The 16,255-nt window shown below is 34.6% G+C and overlaps 1 protein-coding gene across 1 annotated transcript; it reads right to left on the bottom strand.

Moving 5' to 3' along the window:
* Positions 1-8,129: 8,129 nt before the first annotated feature.
* Positions 8,130-9,637, bottom strand: LOC122090060 (transmembrane protein 45A-like). Its single transcript, XM_042659896.1, has one exon. The coding sequence runs from the start codon at positions 9,440-9,442 to the stop codon at positions 8,504-8,506; it is 939 nt and encodes a 312-aa protein (XP_042515830.1). The 5' UTR covers positions 9,443-9,637; the 3' UTR covers positions 8,130-8,503.
* Between the last annotated feature and the right edge of the window lie 6,618 nt (positions 9,638-16,255).

The raw sequence follows: 16,255 nt of genomic DNA, 5'->3' as shown, positions 1-16,255 counted from the left end.
AATATTGGAAATAGACTTCTACTATCAAAACAAAAAAAGAAAAAGTTTGTGACGCTAAAATGGACCTCCAATACATAAGATCAAATCGAAAATTATCTTTGTTTCATACTACTCCCTCAATACATAATTTCATGTTATGAAAAACAATAAAGATTTGCTTTTATTGAACTCAAAGTGTCATGCTATTATTAGTTATCATTCCATATGGGGAAAGCATAGTTTTTTTTCCCCTCTCAAATACAAATAAAAAAACTCATTAGCGCCAAACGTGAGGGAATGCTAGATGTTTGGTAATTTCTCTTCAAATCAGGATAAAAGATCCCATTGAAGTGACAAATCTGATGCATATTGTATGCACATCTAATGGCACAAATTTGCATAGTATCATAAATACTATATCCGAGTATTGCCATCCGCCGAGAGAGTTATAAACAAATACAGATATCTGGTATCATCCTCTATACTAGATATACATGAGACCAATAAATTGATTCGAGATCTCGCTATCAACCTCTTGGCCTAAAAAAATAATTTTCATAATGAAGTCAATTGATTAGGACAAATATAGTATCCTTTAGGAGCCATACATGCACCTTTAGATACATACGTTTAAAAAAACATTACGAAAAAATCAATGTGTCGATAAAACATATAAAGCTGAATTGGGTGCCCATCGGGTAGCACCCTTACACCGAGACATGTTTAATAAACGGGCCGAATAAGAATGATTTTGGTTTTCCAAATCGAGCCTACCAACGTGGCCTATTCGAATGGATTTGGTTTTATCTGGTTATTTTTATTTTATACTTGATTTCATTTGATTCGTGCATGGTCTTAATAGTTCAATTTAAATTCGATTTAAGTGAAAATAACCTGTGTTACTGTCCTAGAAGAATTCAACCCCATAAACAGGTTTACAAAGTGAGGGGACCTAAGATCGTATCAATACACATCCATTCCTATAGGAAACCGATATGTGATTAATCCTCATAAGCTGATATGGGATCGTAACAACCTGCTAGACAAATAAAGTTGTGAACAAACTACAAAGGTTAAAAACAGAATGGGGTCGAATCGGTCATTATACATTGAAAGATGCAACTACCGAGTTTTCCCTAGAGGCAGGAGGTAGCTAAGAATTATGGCACACTATGCATAAGTGATCCAAGCAACTACACTTAATGATAAAAATTTAAGGGGAAAATCTAGGATTAATGAGTAATCCATGTTAAGTTTAATTAATAAACAAAACCAACTCATGACATGCCAGCCAAAACATTGACACAAAGATTCCAGACAAGAATAACCAACAAGAAAATAGAACAATACTATAAGGATGAATGAACCCTGATTAGACAACATTAAATATAAAACAATATTGATTAGAACTAATTAATAAGGAATGGAGTTTCGCGAGATATGATAAGGGAAAAGATCAGCCTGTTATCCCTAGAATAACTTTTATCCGTTGAGTGACGGCCCTTCTACTCAGTAATGATTCAGAGAATAATAATTTGTTGTCTGAGCCAAGAGGGATGGATACACTAGCTCTCTCTCTCTCTCTCTCTCTCTCTCTCTCTCTCTCTCTCTCTCTTAACAGAAAATGACCCATTGTCCTTTTATGCATAAAATAGTTTTATTTCCACCTCATTGGTGAGCTCCTCCATGCTGCCTCTATATAATATGGATTCATTCTCCTCATACCTCTTCACTTGGGGGGTCAAAAATCAGCCCACACCTAGTAGGCCTGACCTAGTTTGACTGGTTGAAGCCTGTGATTGGCCAGATTGGTTATGCAGGCATTCCCATGCATGGTAGTAGATCGACATTATTAACTAGGGCTGACCAAATGCTGTTTCCGATCCGTAACTGATTATTTATCGCCCTATTAGCCCATTTAAGGTAGTATAGCAAGATTATATCTGTTTATGACCTTATTAGTAAACAACTTATTTAGAGTCCAATTATAGCTTGATTAATAAGATTTCTTGAGCCTAATTATGGAACAAAACCAATCGATTGAATAGAAACACGTCCATACCTAGTCTATAAGCTGGATTACCTAATCGGTCAAAAACTAGTGTAAGACCTTAAATTGATAGGATAAGATCAGGCAGATTGATTGACACCGTTATGGACCCCGTTTTCGCTATTTTAATTTAACATTGCTAAACAAAAAAGAAAAATTCGCTACCTATCTTTTGCCTTGTTGGCAGGTTTTAGCCGCACAAAATTTTGCCTCGTAGATTGCACATTGTAAGGCCCAAAGCCCCAACATCACTTCTGCACTATACATTCATTCATATTAGGTTCTGTTTGTTTTGAAATAAAAGTCACAAAAAAAGCCAGCATAAATTTATTAAAAAAAAAAAAGAGGATAACAAGATTTTATCTAAAAATTAATTTCTGTTTATAAAAAGGGGGGATTTTTCTGTCCAACAGTATAGCTCCTATACCAATGTGGGCCAATGAGAACGTTGTTGGAAGCATCAACATGGATTGGATTTTTATCTTTCATAGGGGTAGACCAGTCATTTTAGAGGGACCTATGTCAAGGAGTTGAAACCAAACAAATCGGTTATTTTCTTCTCTTTTTTTCCCCTAATCAATTGGTGGATACATTCATATCAGTTTAGAACTATTATCGGACCAATTAGAACCATCAAAGAAGTTTCGGTTTCGGTTTCTGTCTTGTTTAGTCCAATTTCTTATCCATTTTTTGTCTTGGTTCGTAATAGGTCTATTATCGGGTTTGATCTGATCCGATTTTGAGATTACATTTACACATATAAGGAAATTGCTGGGGAAAACCTAGTTTTCTTGGACGTTAGGTCTCTTTTCCGGTTTGCACCAGTTTTTCGGTTTCAATTAGTGCATTTGGTTGGTTTAGTCCAGTTTTGATTTCTATCGGTTGCATAAAACCCCAATCCGAAACGAAAATTGTAAGGATTCATTTCGGTTTAGATCAAACCGGTTGGTCTAAACACCCTTACCCAAGAGGTTTAATCAAATTAAACTACAAGTAAACTGTTAGTGTCCTGGAAGAACTCAACCCCATAAACCAGCTTACAAGATGACGGGACCAAGACCATATCAATCCACATCAATTTTCATAAGAAACCAATGTGAGATCAGCCCCCATAAACTAACATGGGATCGTAACATATCACCACACTTTCGAACCCGACGTCCATGGCAGCCCACTCCAGATCAAGTAGTTATTTCTAAGCGACTTTCACTCTGTGTTCAAGGTTTTTGTTTGGCGGCAGGTAGCCCTTTCCTAGCGGCTCTCACTCTAGCACTAGATCGCCTATTTTGCACGTGGGTTGGGTCAATGATCGACTACTTTGATACCACTGTTACGGTATTGGAAGAACTCAATCCCATAAATAGGCTTATAATGTGAGGGAATCTAAGACCATATCAATACACATCAATTCCTATCATGGTTTTAAGTATCGGTACGTATCGTGCCGTATCTACCAATACGTATTCTTATCGGTAGGCATCGGCACGATACATACCGATACACTACGGGGAATTTTGGGCCTCTTTTTGTGTATTGGCGTATCGTATCGTATCGTACCGTATTGATACCGATACGTACGATACTCTACGATACTAACTTTTGAAAATCTAAAAATTTCCGAGAGTATCGATACCGTATCGATACGTATCGAAGGTATCGTGTAGTATCGAGCTATATCGTGCCGTATTGGTACGATACGGCTACTTAAGTGTGAATTTTTTGTTGTTTGAAACAAACACTTCACACTCTCACCAACAATTTTCTATATTTTGTTTTTTTCTTCCCTTTTGATTCACACACCTTTTTGGAGACTCAAATGGTAGATTGAAAGAAACATTGTGGAAGTGAATGGTTCAAAGAAGGAGAGAAACATAGTCCAAGAAGAACCTTGAAGGTTTGAACTTGAAAGTTGAAACATTTGAATAGTAAGTTCTTGAATTTTTACTCACTTTTTTCAACTTTAACCTTAGATTTTCAAGTTTTTTTATAAATCTAAGGTTCATCATACTTAGAATCACATTTTGTGCATCATTATTACATAAAATCATTGGATTTATAATGATTTACAAACTTTTTTCAAGAGAAAATGAGGGTTTCAATTTTTTTCAAACTTCTTAGATCTACTCATGCTCAATAGTTAAAAATGTTTAGATTTTTTATATGTTATGTAAAAATAAGTGTTCTACAACTTCCATGAAAATTTTTATTTTTCTCAAAAAAATATATTTTTTAATATTTTTATTTCGAAATTCATTAAAAAAAAAAATCCCCAAATTTTTTTTTAAAAAAAAAATTTAGTTCATTCAACTCTTAAAAATAATGTCATAACTTATAATTACTAAATACATGATTTCAAATGAAACCCACAATTTTTCCCCAAAAAAGTGAGGGTTTCAAATTTTTTTTTTATTTCTTAGATCTACTCAAATATATTGGTCCACCATGACACTCTTCACGGCACTCATCATAGTGGCAATGGCAATGAGGAAAGAAAAAACTGTAAGAAACTCAAACCTCATCATTTTGAACATTTTCAATTCAATATATTTGTCTATCAATACGATACCCTCTACTTAAGTATTTATGCATTCTACATGTTATATATAGTTTTTTTTTAACTATTTTTTTATGCAAAAGTGTATAAAAATGTGTTCATTGTCCATTTATGTACGTATCTTTAGTGTATCTTAGCGTATCTCCGATACGATACGATACCCTTCGATACGTATCTTAATTTTGATCGACCGATATGACGACTGATACCGATACTTTAATCCTTGATTCCTATAAAATATCGATATGAGATCAACCCCATAAACTGATATCAGATTGTAACATAAACCCAACTTTTTAATGGAAGAACCTGTCTTAATTATTAGGCTAATAATATGATTCAAATAAAATATTTATTTTGCCTGCGACAAAGACAAGCACTATAGAACCCCATTGATGATGCTGATATACCAAACAGACTAACCCCACCACCTGCAGGTTCATTTCAGACACGGTAAGCGTCGTACCTTTTCACTTCTTTCACTTCTTTCACTTCTTTCCTTTTTCTGTTTCTCTTCAAGAGTGAAAGCCTCTCACACATTTTTAGTGCGGAAAGATCCCTTAACAGAACAAGCTTACACCTAGCCATTACAAAATGTTTAAAAGATATATATCATACTATTATATATAGAAACACAAAATGGCAAATCTTTCACTTGAGTGAAGGTTTTGTTCGATTGCAAAAGAATTTAAAGGAAAAGAAAGTGAAATTTTAAATCTTAAAAAGAAATTTTGATTTACCCAAAAGAAAAAAAAGAAAAAAAAATTGGTCATCATAAACTACTTATTTAGGGAAACGTCCATCCCCTATAATTGCAAATAAAATGATTTTGAGTGAGTATTATAATCATGTGGAGAATTGATTACAAAAGTTTATATTTCAAGTTTGAAATTTTCACCTTTTTTTTTTTTTTTTAAGATAAGAAGTTTTCCTTCCTTTTAATTTCGTGTGCAACCAAAGTGATTAAGAGATAAAATTTTCATTGATGAAATAAAATTAACCAAGATAAGTATTAAAAGAAAAATCCCAATTATAACAAAATTACTCGAGTGTACAATGAAAACTAATTTTTCATATGTTTATATGTAATTCAAAATTTTGTAAAAGTCCAACTTTTTTTTATTAAATAATATATCTTTTCATTTCTGCTCAAACATTATTCACAAACTTTTGACTCCCTCCTTTATGCCATGGATTTTTGGGTTTCACAATGACTTTCAATCAAATATTTGATGAACAACCCAATGGTGTGACGATCTCTCCCTTCCTTCTTCCCACGATGGTGGGGTTATGTACGCTTTGAAGGGCATGGAACTACCTAAGGCTTAAGGGATACTTCAACTCAATAGTAAACCTAATTTTGAGAGAGAGAGAGAGAGAGAGAGAGAGAGAGAGAGAGAGATCCTCTACTATGAGTGGTGAGTGGCACTGAGGATCCAATAATTAAAGAGGGCTCTGATATGCATGTCAGCCGTTGGATCCTCAATATCGTTTACTGCCTCATTGCAGAGGATTTTTATACATGAAAATAGGGTTTTAAAACAAGGGATTGGGATTTGAATCTTGTATAATTAATTCTTATATTGAATCAGTTGGAAATCGTCTGGGATGGCTTGGGCTTATGGTTGGTGTTGAACCCAAACCTACCTAACCCGGCCTGACTTGCACCTTCTACTAAAAAAGGATTTACATCTATTCCAAGTGTATCATAAACACATATGCACTCATGCATACATGGTGCATTTGATCACACCTGTTTATGTTCAATCTAATCAATAAGGATGATAGGCCACTTTATTTGCCACATCCCCTTCACGTACCATGGAGGTTGAGGAGAATCCTTTTATGTGATATTCAATTTTCAATGTATTTTATTTATTTATTTATTTTTCATTCTTTCCGTCTCTAATCTCTATCACACCATTACTTTAACTAAATTTTATCTATCATATAAAAAAAAAAATGTACCTATAAAAAAATCATAATACTATATGTAAAAATTTTATTTTTTTCTTTTAAAGATAATAAAGAAAAGAATTCCATGATACTGATCATCGTCCCAAGCTCAACGCCCTACATGCCTAGCTATTGCAATTGCAATGTGATTACTTGATCAGCTCTTGAGCAATAGTAGGGCTTGACAACTCGAAACCTTAACCTTGAAATCGCAAGGTGAATGGGGCGAGGGCTTCTTTCTACTAAGCTATCACCTCAGGTTGCAAATCTTCCTTAATCCATGCATGCTAGGAGAGCCGACTTCAAACCCTCCACCTTGTATATCTTGCTACCATAGCATGTCTTCTATCTCAACTCCAACACATACCATAACCTGCAACAACTCTTTCAATATCTAAGGAACCAAATCCTCTCCAATACACATCCAACACCAAGTGCTATCAGCTAAGATATGCACTCTGGATGCGTTGGCTCACTAGAGATGATCTGGGTCCCAATATTTAAATACATATGCATATCCTAATAGGATCAACCTAGATAGCTTAGTTACGTTAAAATTCACGGCCAAGAAATACTTAAATAAAAAAAAAATCCAGTTTTTGAGACTCATTGAATCTCATGACCAGCTTCATCAATTATAATTATATACAGCCCGTAGGAGCCATTTTTCTTTCTCCAAATACTTTTCCAAAATTGTATTGCATGATACTTCACTCCTCTATGTCACCATGAAGATGAGGCTGAGTCTGTGACAACAATTTTCCATCTTTGCGTCCTATTCAGGAAATGTCATTTTCCTCTTAATTAATTACATATATAGTTTTTAGTTTTATTTCTTTTCTGGTGGGTCTATGTTGTTTGGAAGGGAGGGGAGGTTGTTACATATTGGAGTCCAAGGCAAGGTGAAAATGACATAAAATCAACTGCCCAGGTGCCTTTTGTTGGTGACTTTATTGATTGGTTCATGGTTGCGAGAATTTTAGATAGAGGCCGCAAGACCTATATATCTTTAATTTCACATCAAGGTCTTAGGTATCAGTATCACTATTGGTATTCATTATCAGTTTTGATTGGTACCAATATTGATATTAATATGTATCGACCGTATTAAACTAGATCAGATCATATTGCACCTAATCATGCCAAAATTACCAATATTTTGGCTTTTTGATGTACATACTGTATTGACACACCATTATTATATTAATATCATATTTGTATCAGGGTCTGACAATATTGATGCATATCAATCAATCAATACGACTGATATGATATCAATACCTTGAAGCATACCCTTTATATATGCCATTAGAGCCCAAAGTTGCGAGTCCCACAACTTAATGGGCTATCAAAGATTGGCACTATGGTATGCACGATCAATCACTCATGAGTCATGACCCTAATCAAGGTGCTCTCCCCTTTGAAAACCAAAAGTTAAGATTCAAAATAGTCTAAGATCGAGTAGTGACTTTGACACCTTAAATTCCAACAATAAGATCAATTAAAAGGCATATCATTTGAGATATTGTGAGTTACAGGGATATAATCTGAGATCATCACAAAGAGTTATTTCCACTTAACATCTTAAACTTTAGATTGAATTCCCCAATGCTATTTGATGGATTATCCCATTTATTTAACACAAATCAACTAAAGAAACTTTACAAGTTGGTGGCCATAATAAATGTATATCCCCTATTTCTATATGTACATGAGTACATCCAAGCACAAGAAATAAGAAAAAATAAATAAAACTTGAGAGGAAATAATTTCAGACCTTCTCCCACTAATTTTGTGCATCTTTCACTAATTTTTTTTTTTGCTAAAAACCCATCACTTATCATGTTTCCCTATTAATTTAAGAGACATGAAATGAATGCAACTTCACCCAATCAAATTGACACATACCTAACCAAATCACCCCCTTCTCCAAGTGGCTACACACCTGGCTTCTTCCCCTTCTTCTACCTCTCTATTTCTGCAGCAGTAAAGCCCTTTCCCATAGAGACAAAACTCTTGGACTCCTCTATGTTGCTGTGGCTCCTTTTCTGGGATTCCAAGTCTTCTGAACCATCTTCATCAACCATCCCCAGAGACCAATACTCCATCTTCTCTGCACACATTCTAAGCATAACCAGGTAGAAAACCATGGCAAACACTACAAACATGGCCAAGAACCAACTGAACTGAAGATTCACTAGTGATTTAGCTCTGTAGAGGTAATCTTCAGTCTTGCATCTCACTACCAAGTGGCCTTCTTCCAAATTCAAGAAACACCCTTTTGGGATCAACCCAGGAGTCCAGAGCACGAACCCCATGAGCACAAACCAAGCACCTTGGAAACAAATACTGAGAGACCTGATGAAACTCACCAAGAAGCTCTTGGGATAGGTAATACCCATGAGGGTTGTGACCAGAGAGACCAAAATGACGACTTGCAGAAGCAAATGGTACTGACCCTCCATACCCATGTGGTCTGCTGAGTGAAGGTGGAAGAGAAGGAACTGTTGGGCGAAGGCAAAAGCCCCAATCAATTGCAGAAGCTCGTAATGGGCTTTTGGCTTGAATCGATCGAGGATGATTGCAAACGTTGCGTAGATAAAAAAGGATAAGGAGATAGTCGCATGCTCGAAGTTGTGGAGATGGTTTGATGGTATGGTTCCGTCATCGTCGAACGGTTGGTGTTTCTCAGGGCCGATGACCAGCTCCATAGCTATGGAAGCCCAGCTGCCCGCCAAGATCAAGTAAAGCTCTAAGTACCTTAATTTTGAGGATGGAAACCATTGAGAAGCAGTGTATGATGTTGGATTGAGGATATAGAGCTTGGTGTGGTTGAAGAGGTGCCATAGCCCAATTAGAAGGAACCCAAAGCCTGGAGCTACATGGCCAATCAAGGTACCCATTATTGTTTGTTGACTTTGTTCTGTGAACAGAGCAGAACAGAGCAGAGAAGAAAGAGATTTAGATTGAGAGAAGAGCAGGGATCTTCTTTGGAATTTGGAGTTTAATAAGAGGAGGGAACAAGGGTGGGAGAGAAGAAAAGGAAGGTAAGGGGTCTGATGATGATGATGAAGTTGAAGAATTTCTGAACTCTGGAGGCTTCCATGAGGTACTTAAATTTGAATTGTCTTGGCCAGATGGACCAAAAAGAAAAAAGAAAAAAAAAAGAAATTATTATTTTTAATGGTCCAAGCTAACTGCTAGGGAGATTGGCTTGGGGAAGAAGATTACCTAAATGGTTGACCACATGAGTTATGATTGTGCTAATGGGATTTTTTTTTCTAGATTTACAAAAAAATTGACATTCTACATTGTCCAATTACACAAATACCCTTCTGATAATTTCCTTTAATTGCCCTATCCTCTTTGTTAAATCAAATAGCTAAGCTCTCATTTGAAAACTAAGGAAAAAGTTTGCCACCCACGTCCTCCTGTGGATCTTACTTTCTCTCTCTTCATTAGAACTATATTAGGTGATTTAGTTTTCCACTCTTTCATTGGTGTAAAGTGCATTGAGACCTTGTAGCAATCTTTCTCCTAAGGTCCACCAGGTGAGTGTACCTTAGCATGCATTCTCTTTCTCTTGTAAATAATCTTGCTGTCTTTTTATGTATGAAATCATTTTATCGCATCACATTGTTATGTTATATTCCATGTCGGTTGCCTAGAAAACCCTCTTACAGACACTAACAACATGACTTCATTAGAATTAACTGCTTGGGCAGTGGGCTGTATTTGTGCCTTTGGACTAGTTATTGCCTCCCCACTAACCTTTCACAATTGGAAGCTTGCAGCATGGCGGAGCTTGGAACCTAAACATGTAAGTTCTTTGATCAGGGTTTAAAGAAATGAAATTGAATCAGTTGAATCAGCTAATTTGAGTCAAAATCGGTCTAGTTCGATTCTGATTCTAAGTCGATCTGGATTAATCAATCAGAAAGGATTTCTAGAGATTAAAAAAAAAATAGTACTAAAAATGGTTTCATTTCATAGTGATAACGTAAACTTGCTTTATTTCTATTTAAATCAATCAAACAAAGTGACATCGTTTGAGCCAATTTCATTTTAGGTGGCAAAGAAACACAGCCTTAGCAATTTCTTTGAACAAATAGTCCAATCAGTTGGTATGGATTCAATAATTCATATAGGCATTTGTATTAATTTCAACGATCCAATTGGTGGATTTGGCTTATCGTACTCATTGAAGAGACCAATAGCCGGGTTGGTCTTCTAGTTATGATCATCACATTTATGCATAAAAATGAAGAGGCATACTTAAAAGTTACAACACACATATATTTAGATTAATAATGTAAGGAGATTACGCAAAAATAGAATTCAGTTACAATCATATTATTACTTTGGAACATGTGTTCTCCGTCATAAAACGAATTTAAGATTTCTAGTAAAATTCATTCAACTCATTGTTAATGAGGGCAGTAATAGTCTGTTACACCCCTTTTGTGGACTAGGGTTACATCTCTCCAATCCTATAAATAGAAAAGGTGAAACACAAGATATAGGTATTAAAGAGTCTCAATTGAAATAAACTTTGATCTTCATCTCTTTGTCTTCAGGTAATCAAACAACGTGACGGCATAATTTGTGGCAATAGATCCCATTTTCGATACAATGATACAATACAAAGATTTGAAACCCTATTTTATAAATTCTTGGGAAAAAAAAAAAAAAAAAAACAAAGAGCGATCAAAAGAATGATACAACTTACAACTTCTCTTCTAATGATATTTTTGTCAATATAAACATGCCCATATTTGGTACTTTATACCAAGGGTACTTTCGTAAATTCAACTATTGACAAGCAAAGTAATCCATAGAATTTTCCAAAGAGCAGCGTGGTTTCCGCGCCTCAAGTCTTGGGGCCGACGGCGTCTGGACAAATTTGACGCAAGCAGTGTTTGAAACTTTGAATGGACTTTTTGTTTTTCTAATTAGAAGCTAGAAGCGAAATTAAAATGGTTATTTCCAAGTTTACCCAAATAAAAAATGGTATTTCCACGCCTCTTATCCACGTCCCACGGCTAAGGGGATTCCATTTTAGTGGACAACATTGAAGCCGTCAAGTTGGCGTTGATGACGTCATTACTTAAGCCATCCAAAACCTATGCGTACCCGACACGTTTGACTAATTATTAATATGTATCATTAAAAAAGTTTAAAAAGTAAAATCACATAAATTATTCCACAAATGACATGTGTCATAATATCATACACATGTATTTTGATAGCAATCAAATAATTCTAATGCTCAAAACTACTAATTTGGAATCTCTTATTCAAATAATTACGAATCTTTTTTCAATAAAATAAAGGTATTAAAAATTTTTAAATTTAAAATTATTTAAAATGATGAAAAATAACTTACTTAAAAAAAATTTGAAAATTTGATTTAAAAGTTTCATGGTCGATAAAAAAGTTTAGAGAAAAGTCACCTCGTGGGAGACTAGAATTGGGACAACATGGTTTGGTGCTCTAGACCACAAAAATGGAATAAATTTCTCCCTATTAGACAAAATGTCTGAAATACCTTTTCAAAATATAATTTTTATCTCTCATGTCCTTAGATTGCCATAATTTATTGAACTAAAAACATTTTTCCATAATGTTTACTAGCATGATAATAATAATAATATCAGGCTTCATAAAAAGAGAGAGAAAAAAAAAAAATACAATAATGTTAGGCTAGCTATCCGATAAATGAAAACTCTTTTGACTCAACTTATTAGTCTTATTTTACTTGAATGAGATTTGATTGCATGGTTTTGAAACTCTTAAGTCAAAAAGATAACATGGTTAACTTGTATTAATAAAATTGAACGTGAACTAAGCTATGACATGGAAAATATTTAGGTCTAATTTTTTTTTTGGGAGGGTCAACTTTATTCTAAAGTATTGGATCATAAAATGATGGCTATTGTTAAATTTTAAATTCCTCACAACTGATGAAGAAACTTGACAGTGACGTCATTTATTTATTTTTACATGTACTGTGTGAACTCTCCCCTCACATTCTCTCTCTCTCTCTTCATTAATTAGGTGAACCCCTTCTCTCTCTTATTAAATATTCTATTTAGCCTACCGTGTAAGATGACAATATAAGCGGGCAAGTTTTTAGATTCCTTTTCCTTATTGTTACTACTTTTTACACCTTTTTTTTGCCACTAAAAATGCAAATGAAAGTCTTAACACAAAGAAAAAATACTATGGAAATAAAATAATTCACACGTGAATATGGTTAATTCACAAGGGGTTATATTTCATCCAACAGTTGGTTTGTCAAAGGAATATCCTCATCACTAAAGTCACCCATGTGCAAAAACCACTCTTCATTGCTGGTGTAGAAAACTTTGCCCTTCCTTTTTTTTTTTTTTTTTTTTTAAATATTATTATACATCATTTTAAAGAAAAACTTGATGATAAAGGAATCCAATCACATGCTTGTCCATGCATTAAAAGGACATTGTAGTAGGTGTTGATGGTCATTAGGGATTCTTACCCATAAATCTATTCTCAGAAGCCATATCATCTACCAACAACTCTTTTAGTAATTCCATATATTTATTTGAGTAGATGTACCAACAAGATGTTTGCATCTTCACAAATCCAACCAATTACTATCCACAAGAGAATTAAAAAAAAAAAAAAAAAGAGTTAGTACAAGATTTAAAAAAAATAATATATGAGAATAAGTGTGACGATAAGAAAACAAATACATTAGTTCATGCATTAGAATTGCAAACGTAATTAGTATTTTTGATTCCTGATGTGATCATTTAAAATATTAATAATTTAAAGTTAGTAAGCTTTAATGTAATTAGTCATGCATCTAGAACAAAGTTGGCTTCCTTAAATGTTACTTAGGAAGAGAAGCAAAAAAGATTCGTCTATAAAATTATGAACTATCATGGACTAGATTTTGTGTAGTGTGAGAGAGGATTGATGGAAACGGTGACTTGCGTGGTTTTTCTATCATCATAAGTGATGATGTCTAACCCAAGGGGGTAGCGTAGTTGGTGAGCAACAAACTTGGTACGAGCCATAAACTCGAACATCCTAAGTTCGACTCCCACTAGACACACCTTGGGCCACTCACACGGAGTGTTTAATGCTCTTCACTATTTTCAGTGAAAGTTGAATGATTCTCATTCAATCCCAGTATGACCCGGCCCATGCGGTTGTGGGTGAGCATGGGTCCACGGGACTAGTCATTCGGCCTGGACACCCGTTGTTAGCAAAAAAAAAAAGGTGACGATGTCTAATGTATTTCCTTGATCCAAACATGTACTTTTTAGAAAGAAAAAAAAAATGCAAATATGATTTGGTGGGATTCCTTAGTTATTTAAGTAATTAAATTATTAATTCATGTGGAAGCTTAGATGGCACTGAAAATGTTTTTTTTAAAGCAAATTGGCTATGTCATTTTCGGGTTATGCAAGTCTTAGTCCCAAATTGGTATAAAAAGCTTTAAAATAGTGATTGAAAAACACTTGGGAAAATAAAATTGTCAACGTGGTTCATGAAATTTGATATATGGCCAAGCGTAAGTCCATCATGTTGATAAGAGACATCCATGATGCCACATCCCCATACAGACCCATTTGGTAGAACTATTTATCTGTCAACAATTTAATTTTTAAATGACAAAATAAAAAATAAAAAATATAATTAAAAATAATTATGTACAAAATTGAAAATTATAAGGTTCAACATAACAAGGTAAACAAAGTATAATCTGAGGTGCAAACCATTTTGCAAATGAAAGATGCAAATATTACGTTATTGATGATCATGAAGATGAGAAAAATTATAAAACAAAATTTTAAGATGATTAAATTAAAAAGTGGTTTAAATATACTGATGAGTATATGATGGGGTTGTAGGATATTTTTTTTCAAACTCTCCTATTTGTATGCATTTGTCATATTTCAAAAACAATGGCTATTTGTTTGCTTTGGTGATAGTAATAAGACTCAATAATTTGTTTCTTTGAAAGCACCATCCAAAACAAAAAATTTGAAATCATATCACATTTCCACTAGGCACCTATATTTCTAGGGTTTCAAAGTTTTGGTTTATATATTCATGATGGTCATGATACGGTTTTGGAAGAACTCAACCTTATAAACTAGTTTACAAGCTGAGGGGATTCAAGATCATACCGTCCCACATCAATTCCCATATAAAACCCCATATGAAACTAATGTGGGATCAACCCCCATTAAGTTGATATGGGATCGTAACATATCACCACGCTTCCGAACCTAGTGTCCATGGTTGCCCACTTTGGATCAGGTAGCCCTTTGTTATTTTGATACTACTAATACGGTCTTAGAAGAAATCAACCCCAAAAACAAGCTTACAAGGTGAAGGGACCCAAGACCATATCAACTCACATCAATTCCAATAGAAACCGATATGAGATCAACCCCCATAAGCTGGTATGGGATCGTAATAGATCATGTGATGCCCCTACACCTAAACATAAGGCGTGTGAAATTAAAGACAACCTTGCTCCCGTGGTTGATGCCTCCACACACTCTTTCATTGATCCACATACTAGTGCAGTAGCCATGTGATCAGGTAGTGATCCCTCTCCCTTATGCAATACATTCTTTAGGGAGGAGGATGGCCTCACCACCAGCATGAAATCTCTGTTGTCGATGTCTCCACACATTCTTGTTATTTATACTTTTGCATGAAAGCCCCTTACACAATTCTCTGTAAACCAGCCTCGCCATTATTAATCTCAAGGTGAGATGTAAGATATTGCCATAGAATTAGATGTTTCATTCCCCACAAGCCCAAAATCCATGGGGCTTGCTACTATCTTTTTATATAGAAGAAACTATGAGTTTGCAGCTACGAACCGTAGTCTTCCCTGGTCTGTCTTAGTTGGAGAAGCCTATGCTACTAAGTTGGGGGTTTTCAACTGCCATTCGCTACCAGTAATCAAATCTCAGACTGCATCTTCATAAAGTAAAAACAATGCAAGATCATCATTCCAATGTTCCTTTGGAGATCCGTGCATTCATTGGTGATATTAAAGCTGTTTTTGGTATGCATTCTCGGAATACATGTTGGGACTGAAATATATTTAAAATGAGAAAATAGAGAAAAGTCGGATTTCAGAATGTATTTTAGATCTAGAATCTACTCCAAGAATGCGTAAAACACATGCTTTTAAAAAACAAAAAAAATCAGATAACTATATTATTTGTCCTGCAATCTTGGAAGTTCGTTTTATGTCGAAATGGGCCACGTTATCCTAATGCTACTTGGCCATTGCCATTGCCTAGTGAGCTTGGTGCTTTATTTCATCAATAAAAGCTTTCTATCTTTGTAGCAAATTCTTTTTAAATGATGGAAATTCTAGATATCATTATGCTTAGTGAAGCATGACACTTCCCAATTTACCACATGACAATACATAAGGAAGTCCTTGTAAGTAAGAGGACAACAAAAGCATCCCATTGGTATAATTTCAACTTAAAATTAGTAGAAAAAGTGTCTAAAATGACAAAATATATCATTTATATTTTTATATTCATATCCATCCCATGGATATCCCATTGAATTTTCGTAATTTTATTATAAATTTGAATCAAAGTTCTAGCTACTTTCCTAACTTATATTAGGCTTAATCAGGTTTTGCCCGATGACAAATTGCTTAGTCATCTTCAATAGAGAATCAGGCC

This window comes from Macadamia integrifolia, chromosome 9, assembly GCF_013358625.1.
Source record: "Macadamia integrifolia cultivar HAES 741 chromosome 9, SCU_Mint_v3, whole genome shotgun sequence".
NCBI lineage: Eukaryota > Viridiplantae > Streptophyta > Magnoliopsida > Proteales > Proteaceae > Macadamia > Macadamia integrifolia.
The sequence above is the reverse complement of the archived record's forward strand: the minus strand, read 5'-3'. Positions and strand labels throughout refer to the sequence as shown.

Excerpts from the sequence above, each read along its gene's own strand:
- LOC122090060 (XM_042659896.1), bottom strand. The coding sequence starts at position 9,442 with ATGGGTACCTTGATTGGCCATGTAGCTCCAGGCTTTGGGTTCCTTCTA.